The sequence below is a fragment of the Saccostrea cucullata genome, unplaced genomic scaffold (genome assembly GCF_032062105.1).
Source record: "Saccostrea cucullata isolate Sc308-1 unplaced genomic scaffold, CSIRO_AGI_Scuc_v1 ctg635, whole genome shotgun sequence".
In the NCBI taxonomy this organism is placed as follows: domain Eukaryota; kingdom Metazoa; phylum Mollusca; class Bivalvia; order Ostreida; family Ostreidae; genus Saccostrea; species Saccostrea cuccullata.
The window spans coordinates 90,878-113,277 of NW_026926504.1; the positions used below are offsets into that span (position 1 = coordinate 90,878).

Below are 22,400 nucleotides of genomic sequence, written 5' to 3' on the forward strand. Positions count from 1 at the left end.
AATTACCGTTAATTATGAGCAGTTGGGACTAGTATGGCCGTTCGGAATACAGAATAGACAGTATTCGGACTACACAGAATTTTTTTATATTGAATTTGTTAAAGAAGTGCATGGGACTAAAATATATAGACGGAATGGACAAAAGTCCGGAGTACTCAGAGTCCGGATTAGACAAATTGTACTGTACCCCCGAAATTTCATTTACGGGGGCATAAAAAAAAAACAGTCACAGTGGACATTTCACAACTTTTACTGATGGGGATGTGTATACATTGACTTTTTGCTTTTTGGGGGGGGGGGGAGGGGGGTGTTAAGAGGGCATAAATAGGAAAATACTGAAAAAAAAATGAAAATATAAGTATCATTGGACAGACAATACAGATGAAAGAAAGATGCCAGGTGTCACATGTATGAATTGATTTATATGACAATTTCCTATCAATTATTACACTAGGAAATGCACTTTCAAAATTGACTGAAAGGAGGAAAAAATCCTCTAATAATGGTTGTAAATACAGTTAATTCTCGTTAAACCGCCACCTTTTGTAATTTAGAAATCATGGCGGTATAACGAATTTGGTGATGAATTGAATTTCCCATCTTTTAGGAAACAAGAATTAAAGTTATCGTTCTTAGAAATACCATTAAGCATTTCTATTCTTATTATAACATGTACATGTATATAAAAACATATTTCTAAATTTGAAAATACTTCTAGTAATTTTTTTATGTACAATTTTGCTAAAACAAAATGTGCAGTTATGAAATAAAGATAAGTACATGTGAATGCATGTAAATCTGCACATCTGATATTGAAAAAAAAATATGCTCAATTGATCGTCGTGATATATTGCGGATAGTACTTAAAATGAATTCTTCAATAAATTCATTGTTTATGGCATCATAGTTAATGAAGCGTTCACAATTTCTACCATATAATTATTTTTTAAGCAAACTTTGCATTGTTTAAAGCAGAGATAATCAAAGTAATATCGTTACTGGTGAACTTTAACAACAACCGCTTTCGTGGCGAAGTCCTGACTAAATGATTTTTTATTAAACAGGAAACGAAATTACTATAACAGTTCAAGTTAAAATTATTGTTTATTTAATTTTTATTTAATTATATAATTGCAAGTACCTCGTCTGGCTTTGCATGCTTTACGACAGGGACAGTGTCAACAAATTAGCCGCGCTTCACTGACCACATGCACCTGTGGCGGTATATCGAGATAATTGACACTTAAAAATGGACGTTTGTTATGAAAACAGGGTGGCGGATGGCGGTATGCGAATTTGGCGTTATAACGAGAATTTTATATAGCAGGAAAAACGTTCTTGGGAAATCATGGCGGTATTGCGAAAATGGCGATGAATCGAATGGCGATAATTCGAGAATTGACTGTATACCCTTTACTAATAGTCAAAATCTTTATTAAGAATACAAAATAATCAAACCTTTTTGTTCTTAAAATGATAACATGTATGAACAATGCTCTTTAATAAGAAGGCAAATTGCATTTTAATAATTATCCTTAAGGATATCCGATCCTAAGCCAGGAAGGATAACTCCAAAAATTGTAATTTAATTGTTATTTAAATTAAAAGGCATCAAAATGAAGCCTGAAATTTTTTTTCATGCAACAATTTTCATTTTATTCGTCTTTTTTAGATTCAAAGGTTTTTGGAAGTCTTAGAAAAGGTCTTATAAAAGTTTAAAATTGTACCCTTAAAAAGGAAAAAAAAATTAATGCAGTTTTAGAGAATAAGATTTTCATGAATCTAGGCTTAGATACCAATGTTTATTAGCATGATATGAAATGAAAAGTGTTTTGTGGTGTCTTGCAATGATATCAAGAGCCTTTTACACAGTGTATTATAGAATACATGATGGAAATAGAAGACAAGAAATACCAAATACGTATTAAAATCATGACATTTTCTCTGAATGCCTGGATACCTATAGTTTTTTAACCTAAAATATAGTTGTCGATCAATTTGCTATTAGAAAATGCATTGCTATATTCCAATTCGCTTTCTCTGCAAAAATATTGGAGATATGACATTTTTCCCTATATAATATGATTAACTTTAATCTTTAACTTTTAAGAAATATTGTGGATAAATTTACATATTTTTGTGGATTCAGAGATACTTTTATGAGTATTTTTGATTACTTAACTGCTAATTTTATAAACCTGAGGATCGGACTACCTTAATTCATAAGGAGCTATGATACAAATTGTTAGACAACTTACCCATACAACTTAGTGATATTTATCATGGAACCAGATTTGGGGTCCATTATTTTGCCTCTGTCTTCTTGAACACTGTGTCTATAATGAAAAAATATTTTCCCATTCCATTTGTTTTTAATTCAAAGCAAATTTTTTTGAATTTCAGGTGAAAAAAATTGGTAATTGACAAGATTACAGATCTTTGTATATAAAGAGTCTTTTATTCTTATTTCTTTTATCTTTAGACAATCATTAAAATGGTACCTTGTTTTACAATTTTCTTTATAAAAATTGAAAGGATAATTTTATTACCTCTCCACTTGGCAGGCAACAATGGACTTCCATTTGAACTCAAACACACAATCACGTGTACTGGAGTGTCTACAATATCAATAACAAGAAATGCATAATACACAGACAGCATATTGCTCAGCCTCTGTCAATTCATTTTTAATCAATTTTAATATTGATCATTTCAATTAATTTTTTTTATTATATTTCAAAACTTCAAAAATACCCTAAAACTAATTTAAGGACAAATCAAAGTACTGAAAGTACTGAAAAGCGGTTAGCATGCTTTCATGGAATATGACTGTACAGAGAGAATAACAAAAAATGCATTGAGTGATGATATTAAAGTAAGCATGCATATCTTTGTCCATTGTCATCAGCGAAGAAGCAGACACACTGACTTTTGTAGTACTTAACAAAATGGTAAAACCAATAACATCCCAGACTGATGTCACAAATGTATGTTTCAAAATATCAACCTGAGATTTTCAGTTTGAAAGACAGGAAGTTCAATTTCAAAAATTTCTTCCTAATTGTCTCCATTAGTGGCGTCCAAAAGTGCTCAGAACGAAAAAAATATGTTGATGTTGCAAATTGAATTGTCTTTCATGCTCTATTGATTCTAAAATTAGGTAACTATAAAGGCTACTATAGCAAACAACTCAAAAAGAAAATTAAATGATAATTCAAATTCTTTAGATTAATTTATTTGGAGTACTGTACATAGATCTTTAGCTGGCTAGTCTGAGAAAAACAGATGGACGAGCAGAGAATTTGTAAATTAATTAATTTCAGAGAGCTTCAGTTTCGTAGGCTCACTGCGGGTCAGCAGATGTGACCTGTCATTGGGGATGCTTACTTCTCCTCAGCACCGGAATTTTCAAGGATCCGTTTTCCTTTTGAGACCGATCACTGTTTATTCTGTATTTTGATACAGATACTGAGTACATCTGTTTATCAATATCATGAACTATTTCTCTCACAGGAAGAAAGGCAAGTAAACAAGATAATAAAGTTTTAAGAAATGTACATTATTGACTTTTCATACAATTAAATGTTCGAATAATTAAATGGTATATGACAATTATTTAAAAAAGAGTCGGCAAATATTTAAATATCAATATGATCGTTTATAATCGTTTGTAATAATTAGACTGAGTACAGAATTTATCCCTGGAAACAAAGCTTTCATCATCTTTTAAATAATTTCAATTGAGAAAAAAAGGAGAAGAAAATAAACGTTTCATTATGGAAATAATCCATAACTGTACAACTTACAGATGTATTCATTTTTTTTTATATAAAGGCTTTCTTCATGTACTAGTGTTATTTAAGTTAATTAAAGGGATGCCTTAATATTTTAGCAAGGAAAAGGAAACTCGATCGAGAGATTCTCCGATGTTTTGCAGTCGGTAATAACCTTCAACCCCTTTAGCCAGTAATTAACCCGTCCTCCCTGTGCCAATAGCATAATTCGGTCAAATATTTATTGTTCATGAGGGGTGCCTTATAATTAATCACAGCCACCTGAATTTTAATCAGTAAGTCTCTAAATTAGCCAAATATCGAAACATTCTACCCCCTCTATATAAAGTATACACAAGGTGTGCAACGCCATTTTGACCCCTTGCTTGATTCAGGCTTCAATTTATCACATAAATCGGATATGCCTACTGGTTTTCGTGAAGCATTGGGTTCAAATATGATATTTCTCGCTATATATTTCTTCCTTAAGTTTAAATCCAGCGCGTTGATAATGTTATCAGCTAAACTTCATGCTGACTTCGAATTTCGTCACAGGGCCTGATCGCCATCAGCTGACGTCACGGAAATTTAATCTCGACACCAAATGCTCCTATACATAAAATTTTTTAATACAACAATTATAATTTATTTCATTGACAAACAAAATCAGAGAAAAATTAAAAACCGAAAATAACGTTGTTTTGATAGTCTTGATTTTAATTAGCATATGTTATATGTGTTTGAAACAAATCATAGGTAGAGGCGTTGTCGATAGGTAGCGCCTTATGGAAGTTTCCGGTGTCGATACATGCCATAAAGCGGTTAGCAAAGCTAACCGCTTAAAAAAATCAAGTGAAAACATTTTTGTGTATTTGAATTATAATACATGTACTGTGAAATCACTTATATTTGTAGGGGTTTAATTTTTGTGGTTTTGAAGGTATGAAAGGATCCATCATGAAATACAAGAGGCCCATGGGCCACATCGCTCACCTGAGCACTGTGGCTAGGCAAAGTATACATTGGTTTATTATTGAAAAGGTAAAATCCAAAAGTAGTCCCATGAACAATCATGGATTTTCTATCTTTGAGAAGATGATTTTTAAAGAATTTTCCTATATATTTCTATGTAAAACTTTGGTCGGCCATTTTGACCCCGCCCTACCCCCGGGGGGTCATGATTTGAACAAACTTGAATCTACACTCCCTGAGGATGCTTCCATATAAATATGATGAATTATGGCTTGGTCATTCTTGAGAAGAAGATTTTTAAAGAATTTTCCTACATATTTCTATGTAAAACTTTGGTCGGCCATTTTGACCCCGCCTTACCCCCGGGGGTCATGATTTGAACAAAATTGAATCTACACTACCTGAGGATGCTACCATATAAATATGATGAATTATGGCTTGGTCATTCTTGAGAAGAAAATTTTTAAAGAATTTTCCTATATATTTCTATGTAAAACTTTGGTCGGCCATTTTGGCCCCGCCCTACCCCCGGGGGTCATGATTTGAACAAATTTGAATCTACACTACCTGAGGATGCTTCCATATAAAAATGATGAATTATGGCTTGGTCATTCTTGAGAAGAAGATTTTTAAAGAATTTTCTTATATATTTCTATGTAAAACTTTGGTCGGTCATTTTGGCCCCGCCCTACCCCCAGGGGGTCATGATTTGAACAAACTTGAATCTATACACTACCTGAGGATGCTACCATATAAATATGATGAATTATGGCTTGGTCATTCTTGAGAAGAAAATTTTTAAAGAATTTTTCTATATATTTCTATGTAAAACTTTGGTCGGCTATTTTGGCCCCGCCCTACCCCCGGGGGTCATGATTTGAACAAATTTGAATCTACACTACCTGAGGATGCTTCCATATAAATATGATGAATTATGGCTTGGTCATTCTTGAGAAGAAGATTTTTAAAGAATTTTCTTATATATTTCTATGTAAAACTTTGGTCGGTCATTTTGGCCCGCCCTACCCCCAGGGGGTCATGATTTGAACAAACTTGAATCTACACTACCTGAGGATGCTTCCATATAAATATGATGAATTATGGCTTGGACATTCTTGAGAAGAAGATTTTTAAAGAATTTTCCTACATATTTCTATGTAAAACTTTGGTCGGCCATTTTGGCCCCGCCCTACCCCCGGGGGTCATGATTTGAACAAACTTGAATCTACACTACCTGAGGATGCTTCAAAATAAATATGATGAATTATGGCTTGGTCATTCTTGAGAAGAAGATTTTTAAAGAATTTTCCTATATATTTCTAAGTGAAAATTTGGTCGGCTATTTTGGCCCTGCCCTACCCCCGGGGGTCATGATTTGAACAAACTTCAATCTACACTACCTGAGGATGCTTCCATATAAATATGATGAATTATGGCTTGGTCATTCTTGAGAAGTAGATTTTTAAAGAATTTTCCTACATATTTCTATGTAAAACTTTGGTCGGCCATTTTGGCCCCGCCCTACCCCTGGAGGTCATGATTTGAACAAACTTGAATCTATACACTGCCTGAGGATGCTACCATATAAATATGATGAATTATGGCTTGGTCATTCTTGAGAAGAAAATTTTTAAAGAATTTTCCTATATATTTCTATGTAAAACTTTGGTCGGCCATTTTGGCCCCGCCCTACCCCCGGGGGTCATGATTTGAACAAATTTGAATCTACACTACCTGAGGATGCTTCCATATAAATATGATGAATTATGGCTTGGTCATTCTTGAGAAGAAGATTTTTGAAGAATTTTCTTATATATTTCTATGTAAAACTTTGGTCGGTCATTTTGGCCCCGCCCTACCCCCGGGGGTCATGATTTGAACAAACTTGAATCTACACTACCTGAGGATGCTTCCATATAAATATGATGAATTATGGCTTGGTCATTCTTGAGAAGAAGATTTTTAAAGAATTTTCCTACATATTTCTATGTAAAACTTTGGTCGGCCATTTTGGCCCCGCCCTACCCCCGTGGGTCAAGATTTGAACAAACTTGAATCTAAACTACCTGAGGATGCTTCCAAATAAATATAATGAATTATGGCTTGGTCATTCTTGAGAAGAAGATTTTTAAAGAATTTTCCTATATATTTCTAAGTGAAAATTTGGTCGGTTATTTTGGCCCCGCCCTACCCCCGGGGGTCATGATTTGAACAAACTTGAATCTACACTACCTGAGGATGCTTCCATATAAATATGATGAATTATGGCTTGGTCATTCTTAAGAAGAAGATTTTTAAAGAATTTTCCTATATATTACTATGTTAAACTTTGGTCGGCCATTTTGGCCCCGCCCTTCCCCCGGGGGTCATGATTTGAACAAATTTGAATCTACACTACCTGAGGATGATTCCCCATAAGTTTCATCTTTCTTGGCACAGCGGTTCTTGAGAAGAAGATTTTTAAAACATGCCACCAAATTTTCATTAATTGCCAATTATCTCCCCTTGAATGAGGGCGTGGCCCTTCATTTGAACAAACACCCAAGGATGCTTTGTGGCAAGTTTGGTTGAAATTGGCCCAGAGGTTCTTGAGAAGAAGTCCAAAATGTGAAAAGTTTACAGACAGACAGACGGACGGACGCCGGACAAAATGTGATCAGAAAAGCTCACTTGAGCCTTCGGCTCAGGTGAGCTATAAACTACTTAACAATCCTCCAACCACCAAATCAAATCCCCTCAAACATATATTTTTTTTCTTTAAAGTAGGGGCCTACTCGTGGTAAACCGGAAGCCGGAATTAGCCGTTTTCGGTTTTAATATTATGGTTCATATAACATTAGCAAGAACGTAAACAATGTCTACAGAAGTGTTGAAGGAGTGTATAAAGATGATTGAGGGTATTTTTGTGCAAGGATTGAAATTCATGCAGTATAAAAACAAGCGCGAGGTCGAATGCCAGTCATTTCAGATATATTTTACCTAGGATGTTATATTGATACTATACGTTTTTATTGCATACAACTCCAATATTACTGATACCTATTTACAGAAAACGTAGCAAATAATTTGCTCTTATGTCATTAAATAATTCTTTTCGTTCATTGTTTTTATTTTATTTGTGCACAATTAGTATGATATGCAGATGGGATTTTCCTACTTTCGTTTTGACGGCTAATTTTCTACATACGAATGAAGATACGCAGTTATATAATAAAAAAATCAACACAGGCTACTGATGTTGTATATGAAATTTTAGACATAATTCTGCTTGCAAGACATTGTATGTCTTGCTTATAATCTTTTGTAAGTAGTAATAGGCATCCAGGAAAGTTGTATCATTAGAAGTGGACATGCCCCCCCCCCCTTGTATATAAAATATTCAGCATTAAATGTGAGAATAAAATTTATGTTTATAATTAGGAACGGGTGTATAAATTTTGATAAAATTGTTCTTAAAAAGAATATTTCACTTTTTAGCTGATTTATAAATATTTTTGTTGACATAAAAGGCTTTAATAGCTATTAAACTGCGATGGGGGTACCTGTATGTTTTACCCCATATCTCGGTGAAAAGACAGATGACCAATAAATTTATCATGCCTAAAAGATACTTCAAGCATCGGTTGACATAAATAAAGACAAAAAAATCAGGGTAAACAATTAATAATTCTAGTAGAGAGGTTTATTTGAGTTTTGAGCTCAGTTACTTTATTAGTAAAATGAGATTAATTCTTCAATATTTTCTTAGTTTCAATCAGTAATGTTTAATGCAGCCTGAAATTATTCATTATTATCCTTATCCATGTGATTTATGTTCAAAAGAATTTATTTGCCATGTGCTGACATAAAATATAGACCATCTTTATAACAGTCGTGATTTTATTTTTGGTACAAGAGGGTACATGAGTGTTTCACACCCTATCTCATTGAATATTTAGATTATCTATCTACTTTTTGTGCTTTCTAAGTAGATAAAGCATCTCTTAATGTAAATCAGGACAAAAATTGCAGTGTTATCCAATTAATTCCACGAGTAGGGACCTACCTTAAACCACCAACAAGAGGCCCAGGGGCCACAGCACTCACCTGAGCACATCAGCTAGGAAAAAGCACAATTCATGATTTGGACGAACTAGAATCTACACTACCTGAGGATAATTCTACATAAATATTACTAATTGGCTTTGAAGTACTTGAAAAGAATTTTAAAGGCTTCCCTTTATATTCCTATGAGAATTAATTTTTGGGCGGCCAATTTGGCCCCACCTTACCCCCGGGGGTCATGATTTGAACAAACTTGAATCTACACTATCTGAGGATAATTCCATATGAGTTTCATCTTTCCTGGCCCAGTGGTTCTTGAGAAGAAGATTTTAAAAGATTTTTCCTACATATTCCTATGTAAAACTTTGATCGGCCATTTTGGCCCCACCCTAGCCCCGGGGGTCATGATTTGAACAAACTTTAATCTACACTACCTGAGGATGATTCCACATGAGTCTCATCTTTTCTGGCCCAGTGGTTCTTGAGAAGAAGATTTTTTAAAAATGCCATTATTTTTTCTCAAATTCATAATTATCTCCCCTTGGAAAAGGGCGTGGCCCTTCATTTGAACAAACTTGAATCCCCTTTACCCAAGAATACTTTGTAGCAAGTTTGGTTGAAATTGGCCCAGTGGTTCTTGAGAAGAAGATGAAAATGTGAAAAGTTTACGACGACAACGACAACAACGACAACAACGACAACGACAGACAACGGACAAATTTTGATCAGAAAAGCTCACTTGAGCCTTAGGCTCAGGTGAGCTAAAAATTGACCCCATGAAAATATGTGATTTAACAGTATGAATAAGTTAAATAGTTAAACAATGTGGAATTCTGATGTCCTCTGATTGGTTCAGACTATCTATACAGCAGTCCAATGCCGTCCATCATCAATTCTGAAATGTGAATCATTTTATAACTGTGTTGATTACCTGGGAATGTACACTGGTCCCCCAACAGAATGACCACACTCAAACTGTATAACAGTTCTCGTCTTCAGGTTATCACTACGTCTGTGTTTATTTGTGCAGGCTAAATCATCACTGGAATATTCAAGTTGTAATGTTTTCCCATCATCTGTCAAAATGAAAAAAAATAATAGATCCAAATTCTAGAAAATACATCCATCACTTCGGATATCTGTGCACACACTCAACTCTTTTCTGCTCTCTTCACAAGCTCAGTCTAGGCTGAGAAATAACTAGCATGGATGAATGAATTACACTGTTCAACATTGAATACCTAAACATGTATTCAGAATACTTATATCTATTTAAACAAGATGTGTTTGTTAAACACTGATGCCCCCGTATGGCAGCTTATGGCCAAGATTGAATTCTCTTGTATGCATGTCAAAATGCAAAGGTCAAAAGTGTTGGTACCCAAAGGAAGGTCTTGTTGCAAAGATTACACCTGTGAAATATGAGAGTCTTAGTTCTAACTGTTCAAAAGTTATAACCAAGCTTAAAGATTTAAATAAGTGGGTCAAACTCTTAGGTCAAGGTAAAAAATATCTACTGAATACAGGGTTATTTTTGCCCTGTGTTATTTTCGCCCTTTTGAACTTGTGAACAATTTTGCCCCGTTTTAAATTCGCCCAATCATATTTCTGCTTAAGAAATTATAAGGTGTATTTTGAATTCGCCCCATACTAAATTCGCCCAATCAAGAAGAGGGCAAAAGGACGAAAATAAAATGGGGGCGAAAATTACTCTGTATACAGTATATCAGCTGAAAGGTCTTGTTACAATATATGTAGATTTTATATGAATATTTTTCATGGTGTAATAATTCCGCAGAATCTCAATTTCTGTTTAATCTGCGGGTAGAAAATTATGCTGACTTCTTAGACTATCCCTATATACCTTACATGAATATTAAGTACAATTAGACAAATTTCTGCATAAAATTTGTAACCACGTACGTAGCATAAATTAATACCATATGGAAAAAAGTACTTCTACAGTATATGAAGTATGAAAGCCCTAGCTCCAGCTGTTCAAAAGTTATGCCCATGGTTAAAGTGTGGTATTTTTTTTATTAAAGTAGCATACATGTGATAATTTCTAGACTTATATACCACTGTCGGGTATCCGCGCCGGTTGTGACATGTTTGGATGCAGTGAAAATGGCGGAGTCAATCAACCGCTTCGACTCATCGAAAGGATTTAGTCTTATTAAATGAAATCTGTAGTATGTAATTTTACAACTAAGAGACAGCCTGTGTTTAAAAGTAATTATTTATCCTGTAGCTCTGCCATTAATCCACGAATTTAATGCAAAGAAACTGTTCCGATGGTGACATGCTAGGCCTATAGAACAACGTAACATGTTTGGATGCCAGTGTTTACAAAACTGTGTACGGTTTGGATGAAGTTCTGATACGGTTTGGATGAGATTCTTTGATATAAATCATACTTAACATTATGGTATAAAATGTCAGTTTTAACATTTTTAAAGGAAGGGGCGGGGTTTCCAGATAAATTGTTTGAAAACTTACCTAGAAACATCTTTAACGAAGAAATAAATGGTAACAAATCAGGACTTCATAAACCATATTTCGAAAAAGGGGGGAGGGGTCACAAACAAATACTATAAAATGATAACTTGGCTGTACTGCAACCCCGCAAAAAAGAGAGTAGGTTTACAGGCCTTTCAATGAACAAGTTCCACAGCAAGAGGCTAATTATGATTTATATTTAGGGGGAAAGGTGTAAGAAGCCGACCCCCTTTTATAGCCCTTAGTCAATACACTGATTCCTGTGGTGTTTTTTTTTTCATTTCATTCTCTTATTACATAATCGGACATATTCGGTTTATATGTACAATACATACTATTCTCTTAATATATTGATTCATGAAATAATTATCTACAATAAAATTAATCAATATTATAGTTATATAATACAATGCAAAATAAAAGTTTATAACCAGTACCAATCCTGTCATATTGGCGTCGGAAGTAAAAGGGGGGGGGGGGGGGGCTAATTAATGGACCAAAAAAAGAATTGGCATTTTCCAATCCCGAAAATCCTATTTCCTGTGTGTGTGCGAGGGGGGGGGGGGGGGGGTAATTTGTTTCTCTACCATTTTTTCAAACATTATATCATACTGCTTACCCTTTTTTGATTATATGCCTGTTGAAAGGGGGGGGGGGACCAACGCCCCAATGTTCAATGCATGCCTATTTAATGATACCCCCCCCTCGGATTCAATGCGTATGTAATATATAGTTCTTTTCTTATTATTATCATAGAATATAAAACATTTGAATGGACAAAGTGAGGGAGAATATAACATATGCAATCAATGTAGCAAGCTTATTACAAGTTTAAAATCTCTGCAAAGTGGGCTCCGGCATTACACGATCAGTCGCTCAGTACAGCTGTGAGCACCATCTACATGTCCTATACTCGGCTCTCAGGGTCACTGAGCAGTGACGGATCTTTTTCGTGCCAGCACGTACTGCGACACGGGACCTCGCCTTATATTGTCTTATCCGAAGGACCGTTCTCTCTCACAGTTGGATTCGAACCCGCGACGTAATGATTGACTCCTTACTTCGAGACTCGAGAGCAGACGCTCTTACCAGTGTGCCTCGCGGGCGATGCAAGAGCATCAACGAAAGTTGGAAACGTGGGATAATCTGCCTTATAAATGGGACGGGACTGTTGACAGGATATGCATTATACGATTTTTTTTTTCATTTTATTTAACATATTTTACATTTATTTCATGTTATCAGACACGTAGTATCGTTTTTAAAGAAAAAGGGGATGTGATCGAAAACTTTCCTTTAAATCGTGTGGAGAAAAAGGGATTCAACATTCTTATATGAAATCAGCTGTAAAAACAATGTATGAGGAAGGGAAAGGTGACTTCTTATGTACCTGTGAAAAATTTTTATGAATTGAAATTTGAAACTATAGACCAACCAAACCGTAACATATAGATGTTGAATTTGCATCCAAACCAGAACACTCCCATCATCCAAACCGTACTATATTTGTTATGGGTATATAAAATAAAACGGTTTTTAAATACATTTCTTGTATGGGACATAAATTACACTTTTAATATCTTAAATGTAAAATGATTTTTCTTTCTTTTGGCTGCTTCAGATTTTAAATATATTTGATATCATTTTAACAATCACGAATTAAAACTTGATAAAGGGGTATGAATGTCAAGTGCATCGATAAAAAAGTGCATCAACGAGTTATTTAATGAACACTATAAACAGAATTGAAACACATCATTTAAATTACCCAGATACCTATAGAATTTCAATTAAAAATTGAGAAAAAAATTAATATTTTAATACAAACGATTCATCTGCTGTTACATTGTCAACATCATTTCCTCCTATATGTAAAATGAGTACACCTGGACGTAGATCAGCGATTTTCCTTCAAGAACATAGGGATCCAACATGCCGAGGAAAATAAACATCAAAAATTAAAATCCATACCTTTCTATCCCAATTGAATAGATATGAAGAGATCAACAATTAAAATTACAGCAGAATTTTTGTTTGCGCGTTCACTGACAAGGCTCTGTGAGGGAATGGTGAAAGGCGTGAGAACCCGCGCGCATATCTTAGCATTCGAAGGCCGAGAATATAAATCATACCAATTTACAGAAAGATCTTCGAGAATTGCTTTAATCTAACGGATAAGAAATTTTGGGATTAAGAAACTTAATTGCTAGCATGGGTCTGCCGTGTCAGATGTTTTACATAAATTAATTTAAGGATGTAAATTAAATATTAATATTTACCAAAATATAGACCTGGAAAAGGTACACAGTATTCCCCGTTTGTACATTTCACGCCATTTTCACCGCATCCAAACATGTCACAACCGGCGCGGATACCCGACAGTGTATACTGTACAGCAGCCTTTAAAATACTGGAATTTGGGTGAAAATACTGTACTTTGCTAATCAAAAAAACGGTACAAAAAACGGTACAAAATATCCGCCCAAAAACAAAGTATTAAGATTTATTATTCTTTTCGAGAAACCCTTGCAGTATTTTGAATGTCGGCAATTGTGCTAAATGATGAACTTAGTAAAAAGTAGTGTTTAAAAACAATTCATTGTATGAGTCTGGTCGTCTCCATTCAGCCGCAATTTTATAAATTGTACTAAAAAAAAAGTTTTCTGAATCTGTGATTGAATAGACAATACGTATGCCTGATCAAATAATGAACTTAATTTCTTTTAGTCTCGTTTTCCCCAGACTCTCGGGCAAAGTCTCGAGAGCGAGAGTCTTGGGAAAACGAGACTAAATTTCTTTTTGCTGTCACAAAGTGCCTCCGATTCTTGTGAATGGTGTTTTCTCTTTGAAATGTCTTATTTTAATAAATTACAGTTTAAACAAATCCTTGATGAAGGTCCTATTAAAAAGCAATCAGCCAAACAAAACGCTTTGATATCTCCTAATTACGATGTAATTATCAGGGAAATATTTCACACCTCTTCGTTCACGAAATTTTGTTTACAGTAATCAGGCGCAGTAAGTCACACATACTTCGAGATTTCCGGTGTTGCGCAAGCGGGAATGAAAGAAAAATGGCGGTTTCCGGTAAACATTTTAAAATACGGTACACATTTACATTTCCCGTGAATTTTCATGTACCACCGTGAGCCAGTGAATGGGGTCGAAAATACGTGACATTTTGTGTACCACCGGTACATATCACATGTATGAAGTAGGTCAAACTTCAAGGTCAAGGTCAAATTTGGTAGTACCCAAAGAAAGGTCTCATCACAAGGAATACACATGTGAAATATGAAAGTAATAGCCCCACCCACTCAATAGTTACGGACTAAGTAAAAATTGACAACAGACAGACAGAAGAACAGATTAAGGTAGTTCTATACTCGGCACTAAATGGGCTCAATCTTAAAAAATCTGCTTTTAAAAGATAGACATACATCCCAGCAATGGATAGATACAAGAAAAATGATATGTCAACATATTTACTTTTCAGCTATTGCCTATCGGAGTATATACCCCGAAATGTAAAATACAGAAAATTTACAGATCCTAGATTTTGTTGTATTTAAATGGATTCAAGTCTAAGTATTCGACTTTAATACCCTAAAGAGAGTAGAAATATGTTTGTCAACGATATATAATCATTGTTTTGCATTAATATTTATAAATAGATGCACTTTGTTAGGCTAACGTATTAAAATTTAAAATGAGAAAATATGCTTCACAGGTCAATCTTTGTCATTTAAAAACAAATTATGGACTCAAACTTCGTAAAATTGTATTATTTTTACTAAATAATATTTAAGAAAAAGATTAAGCTTAAAAAAATTACATGTTGACGCATTACTTTTCGTGGTATGAGCTCTACACTAAAGGTACCCCCCTAATTTCCTTATTCCAGAAGTAATATATTGCCACATTTTCCTGTAATACTGTTAATATTTGAGTGTATATTTGTATGAACAAAGTTGTACATATTTAAAACAATAATCATACACACCCAATACCTATTGTCACTAAAATTTATCTTATTTTACTCTTTAAAAAAAAAATTAAAACACTTGTCTGTAAATTGGAGACAATGAAAATGAAAGTGATTGACTGATTCTCACATACTGGATAATTTTGTTACAGAAAGTAAGTAATACTATGCTGCAAGTGAATTAACTTTTGTCATATACTTATATTCAAAAGATAATATTGCATTAATTCATGGGTAAGCAGGGTTGGGGGGGGGGGGGTTGCGTCTTATACAAAATTATTATTCAAAGTAAATTTTGTACTGTTTGATTAGTAAAACTTATAAATTGTCTAAGTCAAATCATAGCCATTACTTTTCTTCCGAATTATCACTATTAGCTTCATTTCGGCCGCCAACAATAGTCGCGAGAGTTTGATACAAATCATACATGTTCTGATGTAGCAAGTTCGTGGTCCACGTTATCGGCATGGCATATAGCACATGCATCACTCACAGAAATATCGTTTTATTACCTTATTATTTCTGTCGACCCGAAGTTGTTCCCAGCCTTCCCTTTTTAATTAATTTATCCTTAAAACTGTAGAATCAGTGTTTGTACGTTTGTTGACACGAGCGACTTGGAGCAAAATCGTTACCGGATATTTAAAACGCTAAGTAAAAGTAAAACCAATATAGTTAAAAAATCACATCTCGGAAAAAGGAAGCGCGGTTCCGGTTCTACTATTCGAAAATGACGTAGTGCGAGTATAGACCTACTTTAACAGTACAAAAACAATATACCCCCCGGGATCTGGGTGTGTAAAAATATGCTGACAGATAGTCCTATTATTTTGGCACCAGGATACTTTACTTGGCACAATAGTGGGGAAAATATTGTAATAAAATTACTCAAACTGACAATGCAATAAAGAAGATTCACAGGAATAATACGTCACATGACTGACATACCCCCTATAACAAGGCTCTGTGACGTGACCAATCCCAGACTGTGAACCCTGCCATCTGGAGTACGGCGACACACTGCTGACTGGTCAGAACAGCTCCCTGTAGCTGGCCCATTGTGAACACCCTGACAAATGTTTATCCAGTAACTACAAAGGAAACTTACTATAGAAACATAATGATAGAAACAAAAGATAAATTAAAAGCACTTTTATTCAACGAAGAGTTTTTTCCATCCACCTAGAAATCATATGAAAATTGAAAATCATAATGGAACTATTTTTTTTATGAACATTAATTGTTTCATCCAATTATTCATAGTGTTGTTACGATAGTCGCCGACTATCGAAAAATCGTCGTTTAAAGGCACAGATCGGCGACAATCGATTGTAAATATTATCATCGATAGATCGCTATATTTTTCAAGCCGTATTTTTCAAGCTGATCAGGTTTAACTTTTATATTCACCAAACGGACGTCACTCTAATCGGCGGTAAACAAAATGGCGAACGTGCGTGGTGAAGAGGTTGACGTCGAATTATATCCATATCCTGGTGCAACACGATCTAAAGTTTGGATTTTTTGGCTTTCGGAAAAAGGGCGATGGGCATCCATGCAAAAATAATTAACAGATGGACTCGGTTATTTGTAAATTGTGTAAAAAGTCGTATGCCAATAAAGATAAGTTGAAGTTCGCGGTCACATGTCATGGAATTCTACTCGTGCTGAATGAATAAATTTAACCCTTTTTTAATAGTTTAAATTATCGATTATATAATCGATTGTGTTCTTCCGATTCAATTTGATAATCGATAGTAAAATTTGTCCGATTTTACAACACTAATTATTCAACAGGTGATGAATGTGTATGTACTGAGCTACTCTATTTTATGATACAGGTGTAATTTTTTCACAGACCATTTAGATACTGATTGTTGAGCACACTCACGTGTTTCCTTGTGCATCTGTTAAGTTCCAGCTTCCCTGTTGCCGTGACAACACACTGAGATCATATACATGTCCATGTTCGGCCACCGTACACTGGTCAGCTATGGTGGGGCACACAGCCCTGGTACCCCAGTGAAATGTCCCCTGACACTCACTGGTGAACTGAAAAGAAAGATAAGCTTGTCATTTTCTTATTGTCACATATCTCATAATTGTATGTACATTGTTACCCACCTAACCGGGACAGTCATACATTCTTGCTTATAAGTTATTTATTATGAATTGTACAACACTATAACCATTAACCCTTGTTCTGTTTGTTAAAATGAAGGGAGAAACAATCAAGAAAAGATTAAAAGAAAGTGAGATTCTTTTTGTGTGAAAGCATTTATAATTAATGCAGACTTCCAAGTTCATTAAATCATGACATCCTGGAAAAATTCCATAAGGTTGAGCAGATTCAAATGTATTCAAATCATGTCCACCGGAGTTAAGTGGGGTCACAAAACAAGATCAAATTTATACAAATCATGTCCACCGGAGTTAAGTGGGGTCACAAAACAAGATCAAATTTATACAAATCATGTCCACCGGAGTTAAGTGGGGTCACAAAACAAGATCAAATTTATACAAATCATGTCCACCGGAGTTAAGTGGGGTCACAAAACAAGATCAAATTTATACAAATCATGTCCACCGGAGTTAAGTGGGGTCACAAAACAAGATCAAATTTATACATGGAAATACAGTTTAAACATTTAAACTGACACAAAAATACAAAAGTTATGTAAATTGAGAAGAAAATCTTACGGTCCTTTGCTTTTTATATCAAAGTATTTCTCTCCAATAAATTACTGATTGGTCAACTTATTCTACTTTCTATAAAGAGAGGATCTTACTGTAATGGTGGGAGTTCCTGGGTAGGTGTACAACTCACACTCAAAGTTGATGACTCCCTGGCTGTTACCTGTATACAAACATAATTAACATAATTAATTAATTACATTCTCTGGTATAAACAACAGGGACTTTTTCTGCAATTTGAATTCTGAGCTTGTACTCAAACAAGGATGTAGATTTCATAAACATTACTCCCTATGGCCATTGCAAGAGTAGTAAGTCAAAATTCAGATGAGATGTAATGAGCCCATATCATTCTAGCTTCATGGCAATAAATTTAGATATGCTCACTTTTGATCTCATTTTTAATTTCACAAGAGAAATACCGTTTAAGTGGAAATTTTAGCGAGACGCAAATTTAGCGATTTGTCCTTAAAAACTGGTATTTTATTTTTAGTGAGATGTAATTTTAGCGATTTGAAATTGATCCCTAAAGAACTTATTACAAATTAAAGGCGATAAATTTTTAGCGATATGTAATTTTAGCGATCTCAGTACCCTCGCTAATAATGCCAAAATTAAATCCTCGCTAAAATTTCTACTTATACGGTATGCAGAGAAAAAGCAAAACCTTGACAGTCCTCTCCATTGCTGTAGACCAGTTTCAGCTGTTCCTCGCTGGAGATAAACTGACCAGTAGTGACCTTGCCATAACCATGACCATTAGTTCCATTCCAACGACAAATGGAGGAATCTTCACAACCAGAATAATTGGCATCAAAACCTTCACAGAGATTTATTAAGTACTTCACACCATTTCTGGTCAGCTAAACGAAAGAATGAATATTGAGTATAACACACATTCCTGAAATGATTACTACAGTAACTGCTGATGTTGTAACTTAGTAGAGTAATATGATACATTTTCAAGATTTGTATCTGCAGTGCACTTGCAGACAAACTATTAGCTGCATAATCTAGCAATGACTTTTTGAACATTTTAACAAAACATAATTTCTTTCATTTTATAAAAAGAATAAAAGACAACTTAAAACTGAATATTAAGAAAATTTTATCACATAATGATCATAATCAGTAAAAAGATCAAATTAACTTTTATTTAAAAATTTTCAAGCACAAAAATGATTTTGTATTTCAATTGCTTTCTCAAAATTAAGAAAAAAGCAAAGACTTGAATTCCGAAGCAATGAGGTAAGATTTTACCTGAATTGGCTGATTGGTTTTGAGGCCTGTCAGATTATAGATGGCCCTTGTGATTGGGTCCATATAGACACAATTGCCCTTAGGAACATCAGTCTTGTTTCTCTCACATACAACATTGGTGTCCCACTCAAATATATACTGACATCCATTTACATACTCCAGCTTTGGCATACCCTAATAAGTCAAAGTACAATTAGATTATCCAAGGTTTGTAATGATCATAAGTAAATTTAATTATTTACTGAAAAAAAAGTTTAAAAAATTATAAGGGCAGTGTGCCTTACATTGAAGCCATAAGTTAATGTTCTTCCCCTGAATTACTATTTTAATAACAGACTTACAGCAGATGGCCCTTGTCTGCAGTTGAAGATGATTTTAGTGGTAATATTTGTAGTGGCATCGGTGGGACACTTAGACCCGTGGTCATACAGAAGGTAAATTTTATTAGTAACTGGATCAAGTTGTGGGTGGGTCCTTGCTTTACCTAGACTCTATATAATATAACAAAAACATGTAGTTTTCTATCTGTAAACCAACATTAAGTACAGTGTATAACACATAAAGAGATCAGATTCATGCAAACAGTTATAATGAACAAGAGGTCCATGAGCCATTACACTCACCTACATAACTATGGCCATGCTGTTCTTCATTAGATGCCCCCCCCCCCCCTTGTAATACATACATGTAATTGTGCCCCTATCCTAACCCCAGCAGCCATGATTTATCTAAAATATTTAGAATCAACACTACCTCAGGAACTTCCACATAAGATTTAACTTTTCTAGTCCACTGGTTTATGAGAAACTTTTAAAATATCTTTTTCTATACACTTCAATGTAAAAATTTGATTTTCTATGGTGGCCCTGTGTATCCCCAGGGGAAAAGTATACAGATAACAGACAACTACGGCAGGCAGACAGACAGACAACAGGTGATCAGAAAAGTTCATTTTACATGTAGCTTTCAGCTCAGGTGAGCTTACAATAGAAAGCAAAAAGCTGTAAAATAAATCCTCTTATTTATAAGAGAGAAAAGAAAAACAACAATTTATTGTGAATACACTTACGATTGGTGACTTTCCTACTCTATCCCAGCATGCACTAGCCCCAGGTGGACAGAGCTTTCCATATATAGGATTAAGAGGGCGACAGATATTGATGTAGAATGTACCGTTAGTGTTAGATCCGCGTCTGGTTGTGGACACAGCGAGATGATGACCAGACTTCTTTATCAGTGGAGCCAAATCAATAGTATAACCGTCCTTCTCTACTGAGCACATCACCTTGTAAAACAGAAGTCAGTCTTATTTTGGGTTGGGTTTGCTTATGGTTCAAAAGGATTATATTTTCTTAAAAATAAGGTCTTCAAGAAAAAAAATATAAAGCCAATGTGATAAATACTTGGAAGGAAAATGATTCACAATATTACCCCTCCTTTAAATATGCAACTGAATATAGCTATCTTGAGGTTGTCAATAACAGTTCTATTCATTATTGTAATAACAAGAGGCCCATGGGCCACATCGCTCACCTGAGAAGCATTGACCATTCTGTTCTTTACCAGATTTCCCCCTTGTTATACATAATGCATCCCCACCCTACCCCACTGATCATAATTTAGACATTTTGAAATCTACACTACCACATGATCCTTCCATGGATGGGCACATATGTTTCAGCTTTTTTGGCCCAGTGGTTCCTGAGAAGAAGATTTTTCCTATATATTTCTATGCAAATCTTTGATTCCCTATAATGGCCCCGCCCTTCCCCCGGGGGTCATGATTTCTACAATTTAGAATTTACACTACCCCAGAATGCTTCCACATAAGCTTCACTTTTTCTGGCCCAGTGGTTCTTGAGAAGAAGATTTTCAAAGATTTATCCTATATATTTCTATATAAAACTTTGATTCCCCATTTTGACCCCGCCCTTCCCCCCGGGGTCATGATTTGAACAATTTAGAATCTACATTATACCAGGATGCTTCCACATAAGTTTCAGCTTTTCTGGCCCAGTGGTTCTTGAGAAGAAGATTTTCAAAGATTTTTCCTATATATTTCTATATACAACTTTGATTCCCCATTGTGGCCCCGCCCCTCCCCACGGGGTCATGATTTGAACAATTTAGAATCTACATTATACCAGGATGCTTCCACATAAGTTTCAGCTTTTCTGGCCCAGTGGTTCTTGAGAAGAAGATTTTCAAAGATTTTTCCTATATATTTCTATATAAAACTTTGATTCCCCATTGTGGCCCCGCCCTTCCCCCGGGGGTCATGATGTGAACAATTTTGAATCTACACTATACCAGGATGCTTCCAGTTAAGTTTCAGCTTTTCTTGCCAAGTGGTTCTTGAGAAGAAGATTTTCAAAGATTTTTCCTATATATTTCTATATAAATCTTTGATTCCCCATTGTGGCCCCGCCCTTCCCCCGGTCATGATGTGAACAATTTAGAATCTACACTATACCAGGATGCTTCCACATAAGTTTCAGCTTTTCTGGCCCAGTGGTTCTTGAGAAGAAGATTTTCAAAGATTTATCATGTATATTTCTATATAAAACTTTGATTCCCCATTGTGGCCCCCCCCTTCCCCCGGGGGTCATGATTTGAACAATTTAGAATTTACACTACCCCAGGATGCTTCCACATAAGTTTCAGCTTTACTGGCCCAGTGGTTCTTGAGAAGAAGATTTTTTAATGACCCAACCCTATTTTTGTCTATTCTTGATTATCTCCCCTTGCGAGGGGATATGTCCCTTCATTTTAACAATTTAAATTCCCCTTTACCCAAGGATACTTTGTACCAAGTTTGGTCAAAATTGGCCCAGTGGTTCTTGAGAAGAAGTCGAAAATGTAAAAAGTTTACAGACGGACGGACAGACAGATGGACGGACGACGGACTAAATGTGATCAGAAAAGCTCACTTGAGCCTTCGGCTCAGGTGAGCTAAAAACTACTGTCACACATTATTAAAATTTGATGTTTGGACCTTTTTTTGAACATTGTCTGTTGCCTAATTCTCTTCATTGAGGCAATATTGTCAAAATTAATTCTACTTTCAAAGAATTTTCATACAAAATACTATTACATTGTAGCAAAATAATCAGTATGATATAGTATCTTTTGGTTTCATTAAATATTCAAACCTTAATTACTGACAATTTAGT

At 34.9% G+C, this 22,400-nt stretch overlaps 1 protein-coding gene across 1 annotated transcript in view; it reads right to left on the reverse strand.

Moving 5' to 3' along the window:
• Positions 1 to 22,400, reverse strand: part of LOC134271870 (cation-independent mannose-6-phosphate receptor-like) — a 92,943-nt gene that overhangs the window by 17,913 nt on the left and 52,630 nt on the right. Inside the window, exons 28-37 of the mRNA XM_062754083.1 lie at positions 20,297 to 20,512; positions 19,569 to 19,718; positions 19,228 to 19,401; positions 18,635 to 18,830; positions 18,063 to 18,130; positions 17,165 to 17,325; positions 16,222 to 16,364; positions 9,721 to 9,865; positions 2,550 to 2,618; positions 2,259 to 2,336 (exon numbers count right to left, since the gene is read on the reverse strand). Of these exons, the coding sequence (XP_062610067.1) occupies positions 2,259 to 2,336; positions 2,550 to 2,618; positions 9,721 to 9,865; positions 16,222 to 16,364; positions 17,165 to 17,325; positions 18,063 to 18,130; positions 18,635 to 18,830; positions 19,228 to 19,401; positions 19,569 to 19,718; positions 20,297 to 20,512 (1,400 nt within the window). The remainder of the gene's footprint in view (positions 1 to 2,258; positions 2,337 to 2,549; positions 2,619 to 9,720; positions 9,866 to 16,221; positions 16,365 to 17,164; positions 17,326 to 18,062; positions 18,131 to 18,634; positions 18,831 to 19,227; positions 19,402 to 19,568; positions 19,719 to 20,296; positions 20,513 to 22,400) is intronic.